The 17,491-nt window shown below is 38.3% G+C and overlaps 1 protein-coding gene across 8 annotated transcripts in view; it reads right to left on the bottom strand.

The window, feature by feature from the left end:
• The window catches only part of NRG3 (neuregulin 3), a 1,153,291-nt gene that overhangs the window by 131,708 nt on the left and 1,004,092 nt on the right, over positions 1-17,491 (bottom strand). For 4 of the 8 annotated variants that reach the window (XM_051832994.1, XM_051832999.1, XM_051832996.1 and 1 more), the window contains exon 4: positions 13,588-13,614. The exons of 1 other annotated variant lie outside the window; for it this stretch is intronic. In XM_051832994.1, coding sequence (XP_051688954.1) covers positions 13,588-13,614 — 27 coding nt within the window. The remainder of the gene's footprint in view (positions 1-13,587; positions 13,615-17,491) is intronic. 3 more of the 8 variants (XM_051832995.1, XM_051833000.1, XM_051833002.1) reach the window with 1 other exon arrangement.

Raw genomic sequence — 17,491 nt, 5'->3', positions numbered from 1 at the left:
GATAAAGAAGTAATAACTTTTGATAAAAGTTCACTAATTTGATGAGGGTTTAAACCTTGTCTTTATGACATTAATAAAAATGTTGTCATAAAACCAGCAACTAGAAACTCTGCTCATTTTTGATCTTGATCCTTTAAATAGAACTCACTGCCCCAAATCCACCTATTTCTAAATTGATAAAATCCATATTTCACCAGATTACATAAAATATTCATGAGCATCTGTCCCAGATGGAGTCCCTACATTCACTCCCTACATAGAAATTTCCAATGCAGTTGTTTACCAACTTCAAAAAAAATCTTTACAATAATTTAGCAAAGATGTATTGGTCTGTGTTGGCTTTCAGTGGACAATGCTACTTTCCCCAGTTACCCAAAACAAATTGTCTTCAGTGTCTAGCGATGAAATTTTATTAAATGATTCTGGAATCTTACCTACAAATGTACTTACAAAAATTCTCATTTTCTGTTTTGTGACAGTCATAGTATATCTGCACATGAGTATTTGTTGGCTATAACTGTTCCTTTGAAAAGATGATGGAAAAATTTTAATGCCATCTGGAATTTTTCCTCTGAATTTATTTGAGTGTCTGTGACTTTATTTAGTTTACTTTGTAACCACCAGAGGCATCCATAGTGCTAGTGGCTAGTCTTAACAATTACGGGAAAATATTATTCTCTTAGGTGTTAAGCTAGATAGTTTTTGGAACATCAATAATGTAGCAAAATAGGTCTTTACTAAAGAAAACAAACAAACAAAAAAACACCAGGAGGGTGTTGTAATTAAAAGCACTTGTACTTAGAATACGTTGAAAAACAACATAGGGTAAAAGTGAGGGGATGGTCAAATTCTTGACAAGAAAAACAAATGAGAAAACATCTAGCAGTTTTAAATCTGATTGTACATCTACAACTGGCATCTTATCCATATTTCATTTTCTTATAGCTTGGATACTGTGAATGACTCACCAACAATCCTGTAAGTCTTGGAAAATATTACCTGGAAAACTGGGAGTAGTTACAGAATTGCATTATCACTTCCAACATTCCAGACTACCACCTCTGAGCAACCACACAGCGGTCATTGTGTGACATCCCAGCAGGCAGTCACCCACAGAATTCAAGAGCTCTGCAGGAACAGATTTGAGTTCAAATTCTCTATCTTCCCTATTCTTGCTCTCTGGATACTTCGGCTAAATATATCTCAGTTTTGTCACATGTAACATGATGAGATAAAGAGTTCGTAACTTATGCATTTCTGTTTTAAGAATTCTATCGGTCACTTAATTTTTGTGGCATTTGTCAAGTTCACTTTTATTACTCTAAAACAGTTTAACAGGTAAAAGATACAAAAGCACAACAAAAGAATACTCTCTTGCAACCCCTCCACAAACACACATATAAATCCATTTACCCATCAATTATCATTTCATTTTATAAGAAAGCATGACATAGTCAAATGAATAAAAACAGTGTTCTTCCAAATAATCCTGACTGCAAGATTGCTATTTAAGGGGGAAGGGTCCTCATTTCTTTCTTTTTTTTTTTTTATTTGACAAAGTTAGACAGTGAGAGAGACAGAGAGAAAGGTCTTCCTTCCATTGGTTCACTCCCCAAATGGCCACTATGGCCGGCGCACTGCGCCAATCTGAAGCCAGGAGCCAGGTGCTTCCTCCTGGTCTCCCATGCGGGTGCAGGGCCCAAGCACTTGGGCCATCCTCCACTGCCTTCCCGGGCCACAGCAGAGAGCTGGACTGGAAGAGGAGCAACCGGGACGAGAATCCAGCACCCATAACAGAAACATGAATCCATTTGCTAACAAATAAACCTGTTAGTTTTAGAGAAAAGCACACCAATTCATTATAATATGCAGGGAGCTAAAGGGAAGACAGTCACACTTCATATCAGCTACAAAGAGATAAAAACTGGTCCTTCTCAAGAGATCATCTTCAGTACTCATTAAGATACCCAAAAGTCAATTATTTTTTCACATGAGGGCAACCTAATATGAGGGTCTTCAAAAACTTCATAGAAAATACAAATTATGAAAAAACTATGCATGAATCTCAAAAGTTGTTTCATAAAAATGAACTAACATTTTGATTTTATTTTCCATTAACTTTGTGAAGTACTCTCATATATGGTTAAATCTGAAGTAGTAACTTTATGAATTATGAACTTACATATACTTTTTAGCATACACTTTGCATTTAACACATTTTTGTACTTTCATGAAAAACTTAGTTTCTTTTTTAACATGAAAAATACAGCAATTATCTTAGAATTACTTTTCAAGATTTTAATTAAGAATTTGATTTTCCTAAGTTCTGTAAATCTTTTTATTTAAAAAAAAATACCCAGACTTTGCTCAGATTATGCATAAAATATTTTGCTACTCTAAAAATAATGCAAAATCACAAATGAGAAATTTAACTGACAGCACTCAGTTAATTCTTCCAGATGACAATGAAAGAAATTTGCATGAAAAAGCTCTCACATAATCTTTAGCACTCCCTGCGGTTTGCTAATATGTTTTCAAATGGCATTGTGCCTGCTTTCATACACACAACTTTGATGCCTAAATTGCCAACTGTATTGTCAGAAAATGACTGCATAACAAATAGCTCAAATGGACATACAGAGATATGTTCTATGATTGATCATCTGACATAGTAGCTTGATATTTTTCAGATGAGAACTCCCTCTTCATGATCTATACGCCTTCTGAACATGGCTGTTCTGACATGCCCTTTGACCAACTGTCTTATCTGAATGATTGGTTGGATTTCTCATAGTACTTGGGCTTGCAAAATAGTTTGTTCATTCTCTCTTGATCTATTCACACTGTGAGGGAATTTGGAAAACATTTTTCCTAAAAATACCTATTTTTACTCATGCAGGAATGAGTGAGTGAGGGTAAGACATGTATTTAAGAAATATTTTTGATTACTGGTTTCATATCAGCTCTTTTATTATAAATTTTTACAAACATAGTTCTGTATCTGTATGCATCTCCAAATCCCTGCCCTAATTATGTCAGTTAACTTTAATTTTTTAGCTGACACCATAGTCCAGATCAGTATTTGTTGTTGAAACATCCATGGTACCAATCCCAGAAGCACAATTAAGAAAAATTCATGAATATAATTAAGGACAATCCTTTTGAATGCTGACAGTTTTACAGACATTAGGTTTGGCATGGCTTATTTGATAGGATAATTGTCCCTTAAAGTTAATAAATTAAGTCAGAAAAGCTTTTTGGTTAATTGTTTTTACTGAAGTTAGTATCCTCTCTCCAATTCCAAAGCAGTGACTCTGAGGAGCTCACGGACTCAGGGAGACTGAAAAAGCAAGGCTTACCCTAAAGTGGAGGCAGGATGGGGCCAATATAAATTTGCCCTGTAGCATTACTCAGTACAGCTTATCTGTTTTGGGTGGTGTCGCTCCCCCTCTTTGCAGAGGAACGACACTGACCCTGCGCTGCTCTTTTTGTCCGGCTCTTCCCGGGTTAGCTGCCATTCCCTCACTCGTGGAGGAATGACGCCATCCTGGGTTAGCTGCCGGCCCCTCCACCTCCATGGAGGGGCGGCACCCCCCGCCGCTTTCCCCGCTTCCGCGGAGGAGCGGCACACCGCCGGCCGGCTCTCTCGGGGGCTGCTCAGATGTTCCTCAGGTGTCCCTTCAGATGTTCCTGGTGCATGTTGTCTCTCTCCTCCTTTATAGTCCTCTTCCACCAATCCCAACTCTGCTACCCACACGCTGAGTACGCTGCTCTCCTCCAATCAGGAGCAGGATCAGCTCCTGCAGCTTATCAGTCAAATTGGCGAGAGGCAGCTGCTTAGAAGTTTTACTCCTCCCCAGCGCCATATTGTGGGAGAGAGATGCATAGAATAAGTCTTAATTCCAGTAACTTAGTCTAGTCTCAGTTGCTCCCCACAGGTGGTACTCAATTTAAATGTCTCCTCCCTGGAGAAACTGTCCCTGATTTTTCCAAACCCATTTTCCTTCTTTTTGTATCTTGCCTATGACATTTTTAAAGTTTATTTTTTAAGGAATACAAACTTCATAAGTAAAACTTTAGGAATTACTTTGGAAATTTATATTCACTAAATAAAAGTTAAAAAAAGATATTAACACTAGGAAAAGTTGGTTATTAGGTATATGGGAACTATGTATTACTTCACAATTTTTGTTTTGTAAATTTAATAAAACTGTTCTAAAATAAAAATTTTTCAAAAAAAAAACAATTTTAGGAATATAGTTGTTCTTCCCACCATACCTGCTCTCCCACCATACTCCCACCCCTCCTCCCTCTCCCCCTCCCAGTCCCATTCTCCATTAAGATTCATTTTCAATTAACTTTGTACACCGAAGACCAACTCTGTACTAAGTAAAGATTTCAACCATTTGCACACACACACACACACATACACACAAACTGGGAACTAGTTTTACAGGTAACTCTTATAACTCTTGAGGACAGAGGTCCTGCATGGGGAGTTAATGCACAGTGACTCCTGTTGTTAATTTAGCAATTAACATTCTTATGTACGGTGTCAGTGACCACCCGAGGCTCTTGACATGAGCTGCCTAGGCTATGGAAACCTTCTGAATCCACAAACTCTGTCAGTATTTAGACAAGGCCATAAGCAAAGTGGAAGTTCCCACCTCCCTTTCAAGAAAAGTACATCCTTCTTTGATGGCCACTTCTTTTTGCTGGGGTCTCACTCACAGAGATCCTTCATATAGAACATCTTTGCCACAGTGTCTTAGCTTTTCATGCCTGAAATGCTCTCATGGGCTTTTCAGCCAGACCAGGAAGCCTTAAGGACTGATGCTGAGGGCCTATGATATTTTTATAGCACTGATTTTTATGATTTCACTTCTAAGTAGCTTTACCTCTTTTTTTTTTTTTTTGTCTTGGGGCTTTGGGCCACTGATGGATGTGGAACATATATCTTCACCTTCGAAATCTTATAATTCTGGAATCAGTGGATATAATAAATATATGTTTATTATATAATAATAGAATTTTTGAAGTATATGATTTGAAATCCCCTTCTTGAATTGTGTGACATATTCAGGTTCTGAGTCTGATCAATAAGGGTATATGTAGATGTGACCATTGGGAATGTGAAGATGTAAAGGGAAGACATGATGGTTTCAGATCATCATCTCACGACTGACATTCCACGGTAAGAAACATGAAATTAATATTTCACAAAACAAGAATGGTAAAAGCTGAGAAGAATTGTTAAAATATTCATTAAAATACAAATGGACACACAAGCAAGTGAGGTTTATCCCAGGTATGCTAGGCTGGTTCAACATTGGAAAGCTAACTGATGTAATCTATCAATCAAAGGACTAAAAATCACATATTTACATAAATAGATTAAAAAGAGCATTTGATAAATTCAATATTCAGCTATGATTAAAAACTCCCAGTTTTAAAACTAGGAATAGAGGTGAAATCCTTCAGGTTGATACAAAACAGCTACAGAAGATTGAGACCTAATCCAATTCTTTTTTTAAAATAATTTTTTTATTTATTTCACAGGTAGAGTTATAGACAGGGAGAGAGAGAGAGAGAAAGGTCTTCCTTCCATTGATTCACTCCCCAAATGGCCGCTATGGCTGGCACGCTGCACCCATCCAAAGCCAGGAGCCAAGTACCTCTTCCTGGTCTCCCATGCAGGTGCAGGGCCCAAACACTTGGCCATCCTCCACTGCACTTCCGGGCCACAGCAGAGAGCTGGCCTGGAAGAGGAGCAACCGAGATCAGAGACCGGTGCCCATATGGGATGCCGGCGCTGCAGGTGGAGGATTAACTAAGTGAGCCACGGGCCGGCCCTAATCCAATTCTTAATAGTGAGAAATCTGAAGCTTGCTCTTAAAGATCAGGAACAAGGCAAGGATGTCCCCTGTGATCATTCCTTTTCAATATCATCCTGCAAGTTTTAGTTTACAAATAAGATAAACAAAGCAAATATAAGGTATACATATTAGGAAGGAAAGAATAAAAGCATCTTTGTAGATGACATGATCATTGGTGCCAAAAAGTATCTGAAATAATCAATAAAAGAACTCCTGCAACTAATAAACAAAGCAATGTAGCAGGATACAAATTAATAAACAAAATTCAATGATTTTCTGAAATACCAGTAATACACAAATGGAATCTGAAATTAAAAACATAATACATTCCTATTAGCATGTCTCAAATTGAAATACTTAGGTATAAATCTAACAAAAATAAATATTGAGATCTATATGAAGAAAACCAGCAAACTCTAGGCAAAGAAATTAAACAACTAAATCAAGGGCAGAGATTCCATGACCATAGGTATGATGACTCAATACTCAAAGCTGTCAGTTTTTCCCTTTATACCTACAAAAACAATGCAATCCCAATTAAAGCCCCATAAGCTTTTTTAAATATCTTGTTTGATAAACTGATTCTGAAGTTTATATGGAAAGGCAAAAGATCAATAAAGCCAACACAACACTGAAGAATGAGAAAAATCTTTGAAAAGTGATGCAATCAAAGTTTCTGATAGAACTACAGCAATCAGTACAGGGTGGAAGTGGCAAAATAATTGACAATTAGATCAAAGTAACAGAATAGACAGACACATATAAATACAGTCAAGTATTCTTTGTAAAAGGAGCAAAGGCGATACAGTGGATGTAAGATAGCTTTTTTGTCCCCAATAATTGATGCAGGAACCAGTAGACATACACATGAAAATTCAAAAAAAATCCAGGCAGACACCCTGTATGCTTCAGAAAAATCAACTCAGAATGAATTACAGTACTACAGGTAAAAGACAAAAATTATAACACTGCAAAAATGTAACAGAAGAAAGTCTACATGATCTAGGGTTTGGCAATGACTTTTTAGATACAATACTGAAGACGTGATTCATGAAAGACTTCATAGGTTTCACTGCCTTAAAACTTGGTGCTCTGCTGAGTCATTGCCCCTCTTACCACAACCTTTGGCAATCACTGGTTTTTGTTTGTTTGTTTATTTAACCATCACATTAGTTTATTAAATTAAAATGTGTATTCTGCGAAAGGTACTATTAAGAGAATAAAAAGAGAAGTCACAGAATTGCAGAAAAATTTGCACAAGACATATCTGATAAAAGACTGTTATCTAAAATATGCAAAAATTCTTTTTAAAAAGGTATTTACTGGGCCGGTGCCGCAGCTCACTAGGCTAATCCTCCGCTTTGCGGCGCCGGCACACCAGGTTCTCGTCCCGGTCGGGGTGCCGGATTCTGTCCTGATTGCCCCTCTTCCAGGCCAGCTCTCTGTTGTGGCCAGGGAGTGCAGTGGAGGATGGCCCAAGTGCTTGGGCCCTGCACCCCATGGGAGACCAGGATAAGTACCTGGCTCCTGTCATCGGATCAGCGCGGTGCGCCAGCCGCAGTGCACTGGCCGCGGCGGCCGTTGGAGGGTGAACCAACGGCAAAGGAAGACCTTTCTCTCTGTCTCTCTCTCTCTCACTGACCACTCTGCCTGTCAAAAAAAAAAAAAAAGTATTTACTGATTTTTTTTGTTTGAAAGGCAGAGTTACAGAGAGAGAAATGAGGGAGAGATGGAGAGAGGGAGAGAGAGAGACAGATATTTTCCATCTACTGGTTCACTCCTCAATTGGCAGCAAAGACCAAAGCCAGGGACCTGACATTCCATCCAGTGCTTTCCCAGGCATAGTAGCAAAGAGCTGGATTGGAAGTGGAGCATGAACCAATGCTCATATGGGATGCCAGTGTCCCAGGTAGTGGCTTAACCAGCCACACCACAAAGAATTCTTAAAATGCAGCAGTAAGAAAACAAACACACAAATTTAAAAATGGGACAAAGAACTGGAAAGAAATCTCACCAAGGAAGATGCACAGATAATAAATAAGCATTAAAGAAAAGATGTTCCATATCATATTCCACCGGAAAATGCAAATTGAAGCAATGAGAATTACTACGTGCCTATTAGAATGGCTAAAATTTAGAACACTGACAGCACCAAATGTTGGTAAGGGTGTAGAGCAACAGAAATTCTCAGACATTACTGGCTGGAATACAAAGTGGTACCACTTTGGAAAATAACTTGACAGCTTCTTATGAAACTAAATGAACTCTAATCATATAATCCAGCAATAACACTCCTTGGTATTTATACAAAAGAATTGAAACCATGTCTGCACAAAAACTTGTATAAGGTTGTTTATAGCAATTATATTTAGGAAACAATAGAAATGATTTTCAGTAGGTGAATAGATAAGTAAATAGTAGTAAATCCAGATGATAGAATATCATTCAGCACTAAAATGAAATAGGCTATCAAGCCATGAGAAAGCATCAAGGAAGTACTAAGAAAAGAAAGCCAGTTTGGGGCCATCAAAGAAGGAGGTACCTTTCTCTGAAGGGAGGAGAGAACTTCCACTTTGACTTTGGCCTTGTTTAAATAAGATCAGAGTTTGTGAACTCAAGAGGCTTCCATAGCCTTGGCAGCTCATGACAAGAGCGTAGGGTGATTACTGACGTCATAAATAAGTGTGTCAATTGTTAAATCAACAACAGGAGTCACTGTGCACTTACTCCCCATATAGGATCTCTGTCTTTAATATGTTGTACTATGCAAATTAACAATTAACGGTAAAACTAGTATTCAAACAGTACTTTATATTTTGTGTGTCTGTGTGGGTACACTCTGTTGAAATCTACTTAGTATATACTAAGTTGATCTTCTGTATATAGATAATTAAAAATGAATCTTAATGAAGAATGGGATGGGAGAGGGAGTAGGAGATGGGATGGTTTGTGGGTGGGAGTGTGGTTATGGGGGTAAAAACTGCTATAATCCAAAAGTGGTACTTTCAAAATTTATATTTATTCAATAAAGTTTTCTAAAAAAAAGAAAGCCAGTTTCAAAGAGTTGATTCCAAATATATGACATTCTAGAAAACACATGGTTACATTGACTATGATCATTGATTGTCCAGGGTTGGGAGAATGGAGGGGATGAATAGGCAGAGTATGGAGAAATTTTAGGGCAGGTAAACTAGTCTTTGTGATAATGATTATATGTTTAATACATTTGTCCAAACTCACAACATGTCCAACATCAGGAATAAAGCCTAATATAAACTGTAAACTTTGTAAAATGACGAGTCAATGTAGATTCATTAGTTGTAACAAATGCTGACGATGGGGACCAATGTGCATGTGTCGGGGCAAAGATCATAGGGAAAATCTTTGTACATTATGCACACTTTTGCTGTGAACTTTAAGCTGCTCTAAGAAACAAAATCTGCTTTAAAAATTCATATAGATGGACACACAAATAGAACTGGCATCAGTCAACTGTAAGCATACCAAACAACCGGCATGATCAAATTTATACAGACTAGGCTTGCATTTCTGCTTCCCAGCTGAATTTAAATCCCAAAGATGTCATAGTAGTTGAGATAACAGCATTTTCAGCAAAGGAAATTTTACCCATATGAATGCTGTAATCACAAGTTAAATCTGAAAATATTTGTTCCCAAAAGAGCCAACAGAATTTTACACAGTTAGAGGAATGTATGGGTGTGAATTAGTGAGGTCAATAAATTCACAGTGTCTATAAACTTCTTCACTAGTCCAAAAATCTCTTATTAGTTGCCATTATTCATATGCATATTATGTACTTCCATTAGTTCTGATTTGTTGACCAATATCTTCCCTCCAAGGCAGTATCTACTGCGTGGGTCACATAGTTACTGAGAACTCATTCCAACCCCTAACCCCACCAAGGCTTTATAGCTATGATTTGACTCGAGTTTTTACAAGACACAATATAACAATAGATTTAGATAGATGAACTATTCAACAACTTGCTATTTTTCCTAAGCCAGTAACTACATTCATTTAAATGAGTTCTAACACAGAGACCTCTTACTGCATATTTTGATGCCATAGCAAGTTATTATACTGTAAGTTGCTAGTGCTGCAAGGTGCAATTGGATGGAGACTGGTCTACTTCGTTTAATAGTAATAACTGACACAGTTTGCCATAATTATGGCCACAACATTTGAGATATCTGAAGCTATCCCAGCCCCACCCACTAGCCATGTGGTGCGTCCTGCAATTGTGGGCATTCTGCTAATCAACACACAGAGCTTCTGTTCTCCAAGTCTGAAATCACCATAGTCCAGTGAGGAAACTTCTCTGATCCCACAAGGCCCATTGCCCACCTTCCTCAAAAGGAGTGTTGGTGCACCCACCTCTGTGCGATTAATTCCTGCCACCCTCAGTGAATGAGAGTGGAAATAACTTAATCTATTGCACAGACGATGCCCATAACTTTCTGTTTGTGGCCAATGACTCAGATTTCTGCTCTTCCTCCAGCAACTAAACGCTCTACTTACTTTCCTAAAAATTGCTCATTCACATCCACCAATACCCCCTCTGCATTATCATTCTTTCTGAGTCTTTTTTTTTCTCCTATTTTAACTGGAACCAAGACCTTTTCTGAAAAGTCTAATTCTCTTCTACCTTTCTGAAAAGCTGTTTTCATTTTCTCACTCTCAAAGTTGGTGGTGTGCCATCCTGGCTCCTAATGCGCTCTTTCTCTTGTGAGAAATTCTATTCCTTTAGAAGTTATTCCATTCACACCATGGCAGAGATTACTAAAAATCCATGCCCTCCTTTGTCTCAAAGATCTCAGGGATTCATCAGAGCTTCATCTCCCAGCCTCTCTTGTGGGAGAATGTGCTTATGTGATTTAGATCTAATGAACACAATGCTAATCAAACAAGCATGCAAGTCTTTTAAGAAATGGATGTGTATCTATGATCTCTTTTCCCACCTGCTAGTTAGGTGCCGATGACAAAGAAATATAGGTGATGCTGAAACACATGATGCACAGTCTGCAACTCTGATTCACTGCTTTGATGGAAGCTAGTTATTTACTGACCAGAAAGATCTACCTTGTGCAAGAAAAAAATAGTAGCAGAAAATAAACTGCTACTGGGTTTGAGCCATTATAATTTTATGGGCTCTATTTTTTGATATAGCTAGCACATTCCTTACCTATATATAATAACCCCCTTCATTTTCATCTACTAGACTCCAGCATAATCCACCTCATTTATTGGAAACTTTGGCATGTAACAAATATTCTGTCTATCCTAACTCGAGCATCATCACGAGTAACAGATATTGACTCAGACAACCTATTCAAAACCATGGAACCCTTGACCTGTAATTTCAAATCATTTCCTCCCCTGCCCCAATAGGCATACTTTGAAGATTTCCACCTGCTTTAACATTCCATCTTCAAAATAATTATCAACCAATGCACCATGTGACTATAATCAGTCATGCTGACTATTAACTGATTGCACTGAGATACTTATCTCTTCCTCACCTTCTTCCACATCTACCTTACATTTCAGGGTGCTTAATTTGATTAATCCCCTGCATTTCATTGCCCTGCTGAGATTCGATCACATCTATCTAGCAAAACTTCAAATCTGACCTACAGGGACTGAGCTGTCTGCCTTTTCTATGATGTAATACCCAGATAATGGAGTGCTAGTGAATAAATTCACACAACAGGGAAGACCTATTTCAACATAAAGATGCAATCATTAATCCCTAACTCTTAAAATTCCCAGCAATACAATGAGCAACTTGATGTCTTCTCTCGCATATGCCAAAGGCATCCCAAACTCACAATTCCACAGCCAATCTAGTAAAATCACCAAAAAATAGATTCTTCAATTATAGTCTTTCTCAGTAAATGGCTTCTTATCTAAATATGCAGACCATAAATCTTGCAATCTTTAACATTAATTCCTCTCTAGTACTTGTGGTGTTAATTACTGTGTTAATATCCATTCCTAATTATCTGTAAATTTCCCCATATAGTCTACCATCATACTGGTCCACGGTAACACCATTTTGTCTTAACTAGTTCTTAAGAAACTTATCATTTTTAATACATTTTAATTACCTGATTATTATCTGTACATTTACCATGCTGTAAGGCACATCGGTCCGTTCCCTGTCCATTTTTACTTACTATTTCATCTCTGACATTTTTGCATAGTTTATTTGTTTTGTTTTGCTTAGAGAGATTCCATAAACATTTACTGAACGAATGAGTGAATGCAAAAGTGAAAACAAGTACAAGGGTATCTAAAAAGTTCATGGAAAATGAAAGTATAAGATAAATTTGGGTATAAAAGTTGCTGTGTAGCAGGTTTAGCTACTACGTGGGATGGCTGCATTCCATACCAGAGTGCCTCATTCAAGACACTCTGCTTCTGATCCAGCTTCCTGTTAATTGTGCCTGAGAAGACAGAGAATGACAGTCCATGTGCTTGGGTTCCTGCTACTCACATGTGAGACCAGGATTTCCTAGTGCCTGGCTTCAGCTTGGTCTAGCCTCAGCTGTTGCAGGCATTTGGGAATTGAGCAGGTGAGTAGAAGAGATTCTCTCTCTCTCTCTCTCTCTCTCTCTTGAGCAGGTGAGTAGAAGAGATTCTCTCTCTCTCTCTCTCTCTCTCTCTCTCTCTCCTTTTCCCCTCTGTCACTTTGCCTTCCAAGGAAATATATCTTTAAATATAATTAAAGTTTATTCTGGCACAAGAAACATCTATATAAATATTTTTTCATAATATGCATTTCCATGAACTTTTTGAAGACCCCCTGAAAAAATGAATCAGTATTGTTACAATAAACACATTCATATGTGAAGCAGGTGTTCATATTCACATCATAAAAGGGAAAAAAATCTGAACCAAAGCCAAGCAAATAGAGCCTAATTAATACAGATGAAATTTCAATCTTGTCAATTTTCCTTAACTCTAATGTCTGAATATTTTTCTGTTCTCGTTCTCCTACTGTGATGCATATTGAACTTACAGAATATTTTCTTCCAATTTAACTTAAACACTCAAAGAATCATGTCTAATTGTTAATAGAATAATCTGTAAGAGTAGAAATGAAGACCCTGGAAGGCATTCTGATCTTTTAAAAAACACATTTTTCACTGCAAATACGTTACAAAAAATATTTAAATTTTGTACATGGAAATGTTTGACAGCCCATAGTCCAAATGAACATCAATATCAAAATGTACCCAAAATGTCAGAATGCCAGAAGAAAAGGATTAGAATGGAGAATAATAAAAATTGATACTTTCATGCATTTTGTTTTTTATCATTTACTGTTTGCCATTTTGTAACCTTGTGTTAAGCAATTTAAATGTGCATCAAAATAGGAACTATTACTATTCCTGTGTTACAGATAAGAAAATTGAGAATTAGAGACAAAATTGTAAGCCAGGAGCCAAATTCAAATTCTGTATGATTCCAGAGGCTGCACTTAACATTAAATTGCCTTTTCCAACAAAAGTTAAGTCTTTCATTTTGAGTTATCAGTAAGGGAATAAAAAGTGGACCAAACATTTTTGCTATTAATAGCACCTGATAATGAGACATATCAATTACAATCAGATGAGGAGGGGGAGAATTATCTATAGTATAAAACAGCTTTTCCAGGATATTTAAGAAGCAAATAGTTTAGTCTTACCCATGAATTCAATCCCCAAGTGGTCTGCTACGCCAAAGTCAGCATGGAAAGAAGGGAGACAGAAGGAAAGAAATGGTTAGAGGAAAAACATCCATACATGCAAAGCAATGCCGCTAAGGCTGTCCTCCAAGGTGAAGGGTGTGTCTCAAGATTAACCACTCTGCGTATCTGCTTGATAAACACAACATAAAGATGGCCAGTAATAGGAGTGCTAATCAGTACTTCCCCAAAGCCTCTGAACTACAGCTTGAATTTTAAGAAAATTATTTATTTAAAGACCTGGCGAGTGCTCCCATCTGCAGCTGGCTCTCAAATGATTCTGATGGGTGAGGCTGGCCGTGGCCCGAAGCTGGGATCCGAGAACTCAATTCAAGTCTCTCACATGAGTAGTTGCACCCCTGTTACTTACACAGGACACAAAATCTGAGGCACATGTGGAACACAAACCCAGTCCACCTGACCCTTCATCCACCCTGACCAGGTAAGGTTGCTTATGAAGAGTAGAGTGAGGAAAAGCACCAGTCGGCCTCAGAGGCTCATTCCTTTAAATAGTGCCCTCTTTCATTCACTCACTTTTGCACTCATTGCACTACTGAATGATGTTTTCTGTTCTAGCAATATTTGTCTGAAAATGGGATTTTTAAAAAAAAAAGAATTGCTATAATTTTTTTTTCTTTGTTACCAGGACAAATATCTGAGCTTCCTTTAAGGAGTTCTCCATTTAGCAAATTAGCTTTTCCTTTTAGAAAATAAGCATTTCACAACCTTGGCTGTTTCCTGTTTGTAAACAGTTCACTTTAAAAATTTTACCATGCTAAAATATATAACACAAAATATGCCATGTTAGCCATTTTTAGCTGTATGACTCAATGGTATTCATTACATTTACAATGTCGTACAAAAGCTGGCGCCGCAGCTCACTAGGCTAATCCTCTGCCTGCGGCACCCGCAAACCGGGTTCTAGTCCCGATCGGGGCGCCGGATTCTGTCCCGGTTGCCCCTCTTCCAGTCCAGCTCTCTGCTGTGGCCAGGGAGTGCAGTGGAGGATGGCCCAAGTGCTTGGGCCCTGCACCCCATGGGAGACCAGGAGAAGCACCTGGCTCCTGCCTTCGGGTCAGTGCGGTGCGCCGGCCGCAGCGTGCAGGCTGCGGCAACCATTGGAGGGTGAACCAACGGCAAAGGAAGACCTTTCTCTCTGTCTCTCTCTCACTGTCCACTCTGCCTGTCAAAAAAAAAAAAAAAATGTCGTACAAGAACCACCAATACACGTCTAACACATTTCCATCACTTCAAACATAAACTCAGTATCCCTAAGCCACTTTCTACTACTCCACAGCACTTGGTAACCACTAATCCACTTTGCTTCTATCAAATCAATTTGCCTACAACCAGTTCAATTTAAGTGGTTGTGACTAATAATTTTAATTGAGAAATGTCTACTTATATAAAGAAAGATAATGGCCATGTTTATAATGCACTCCTTTCTTGCATGGTGTTTTTTGACTACTCGTTCTGTTCTGATGGGTTCAGTGATAAATACCCGGCACACTTCATGAAAAGACAGGATTCTTGTTCTCACATAGTTCAAAAACCAGTGGGAGACCACAGAAAGAAAACTCTGGTCATCCTTTGTAATAAGTGCTATAATGGAAAAGCAAAAAATGTGCTTTGGCTAGAGCAGCCAGGGACCTACATGCTTGGGACAGAATGAGGGTGCTTCACAAAAGAATGCGATTTGTGGAAGGTCTGGCAAGCTCATGCTTGTGTTCTAGTGCCAAAAGGAAGTTTTATGACTGTATGCACCGAAGACATTGGAGAGACTAGGGTTACAGTACCAACAAATAAGGATTTGAGAGACATAATCTATCAAGAGGCTATAATGAAAACAGACAAAAAGACTGGGTATTTGCACACAGCCAGAAGAAAAAATGCAAGAAGAAAATCAAGGGGGAAAGCTAGAGATATCAGAGCGGAGATGTCAAACAGTGGGCCCCAGATATTCAATGGCATGACCAGGCAGCGGGAAAGCCATCAGCCTCAGACTGGTGCGAAAAGAACCTTCTGGTGGAGCTGAATGGCCCTGAACCGACTGCCTGCTGTGTGTGTTCTTGGCAGGTGCAGCCAGTGGCCATTTTTCATTCTTGCAGGATCCTGGCTGCTCTCCTCTGCAATTGTGTGACAGAGCATGTGGAGGGTGTGGCTTTTGGGAAATCATAAATTGTGCTAAGAAGTGAGGACCATGTTTGAGAACTTGGAGGCCAATGTGAACACTTTACAAATGCAATGAATTCAAGACCAATATCAGAGACAGAAATCAGAATTTTAAAATTATTCAAATACTAAAAGGTATGAGCAGAAGTCCTGAGGAAAAAGAAATCTATCTTAACATCGCAAAAAAGTTACATGATTAAAGTGGTAATTTTCAGAAATACTCTCCACCCCAGTGACCAATATATTTTGGATTTTAAAGGGAAATTGTTAGTTAATTTTATAATTGCTTATTCATGGAATCTGCTGCCAACAAACATAAAAACAAACAGATCTTATTTTAAATCTCCTCCCCCAGCATACACATTAGCATTGATTATTAAAATGATATACATGATGATCCCTGTTGCAGACTTGAAGACCCTGACAAGGTTTGGTCCACACAGACGGATCAATGAAAATCATGAAGAGCAAATGAGAGACAAAGAAAAAGCAATTAATTTTGTCAATCGAGTCAGATGCAGAACATAAACCACAATATTCCTCATAACCCTTAAAGGGCTATATCTCAAAGCAAACGGCCTTCCTGAGATATTCAGACCTGCATGAAAATATCAAGAGAAGATGAGAATTCATCAGTTAGTAGTTCGTTTACTCAACCACTCAACAAACTACATGGATATCAGGGTGGACGCAGAGGCACACATCATAAGCAAAAGCAGTTTGATTTTTTTCCTATGGCATGGATTAGGATGCATAATTTTCCCTTTTTAACACTTTGACTTTTATATGTAAAACCTGCATTTATTTGGAATGTTCACGTCTTTATAGTGACCAGCGCTTATTGAGCACATTCTGCGTACCAGAGACTGCTTTCAGTCTGATGTCACAGCGCTACGTAAGACTGGTATTGTGCTTGTTTTACAGGGGAGGGGCAGAGGCATGGAGAGGTGAACTTAGCCTAACCCACACTGTCTGAAAGTGGTGGGAACATGACTGAGCCGAGGCCGTCCAACCATGGGCACTCCTGTTACACTCAAGGTCTGCATTTGCCCTTCCCATGAAGGGAAAGCTGTTCAGCAGATAATGAGGTCTACAGGGAAGAATGATTGAATCCATTTAAGAGACCAAGTGTTTCCAAGCATCTTCAGGCAATGTAGAAGCATCACTTCTTTACCTACCAGCCCCTACTTTATGGAGGAAGTACAGAAGATACCATAAATAGGATGGATATAAAAGAACCCAACAGTTCTCTGTCTCCAAGGAATCAAATTGCAAATCACTAATGCTCCCCCATTGGTTACTAAGGAAATTGCTGCATGACAAAGCTGGCACAGTTAGTTGTACTTATATATAGCAAGAGATACATAAAAAGTTGTCTGAAGATACGCCAGACATGGAACCAAATAATGTTATAATTAGTAACGTACTTAACTAATGCCAGCATCTCTGTGGGCAAAAATGAAACATTCTTAAGATTTTAGGAGCAGATAACTGCCTAGGAAGACAACGTGAATATTTATTTTATAAAGTCACAAACTCCTGGAGAACTCCTGGCAAATCCAAGCCATGTTTTTCTTCTACCTTTTTCTCTAATTGACAACAGTTCTACATATTTAAGGATTTTTGATGTACACATTACTGAAGGGCTAATTCAACTAATTAGCATACGCATTCCCTTATTTTTTTTCCTTGT

Source organism: Oryctolagus cuniculus, chromosome 15 (assembly GCF_964237555.1).
Source record: "Oryctolagus cuniculus chromosome 15, mOryCun1.1, whole genome shotgun sequence".
Taxonomy (NCBI): domain Eukaryota; kingdom Metazoa; phylum Chordata; class Mammalia; order Lagomorpha; family Leporidae; genus Oryctolagus; species Oryctolagus cuniculus.
Note: the sequence above shows the minus strand (reverse complement) of the source record. Positions and strands in the feature narration are given on the sequence as shown.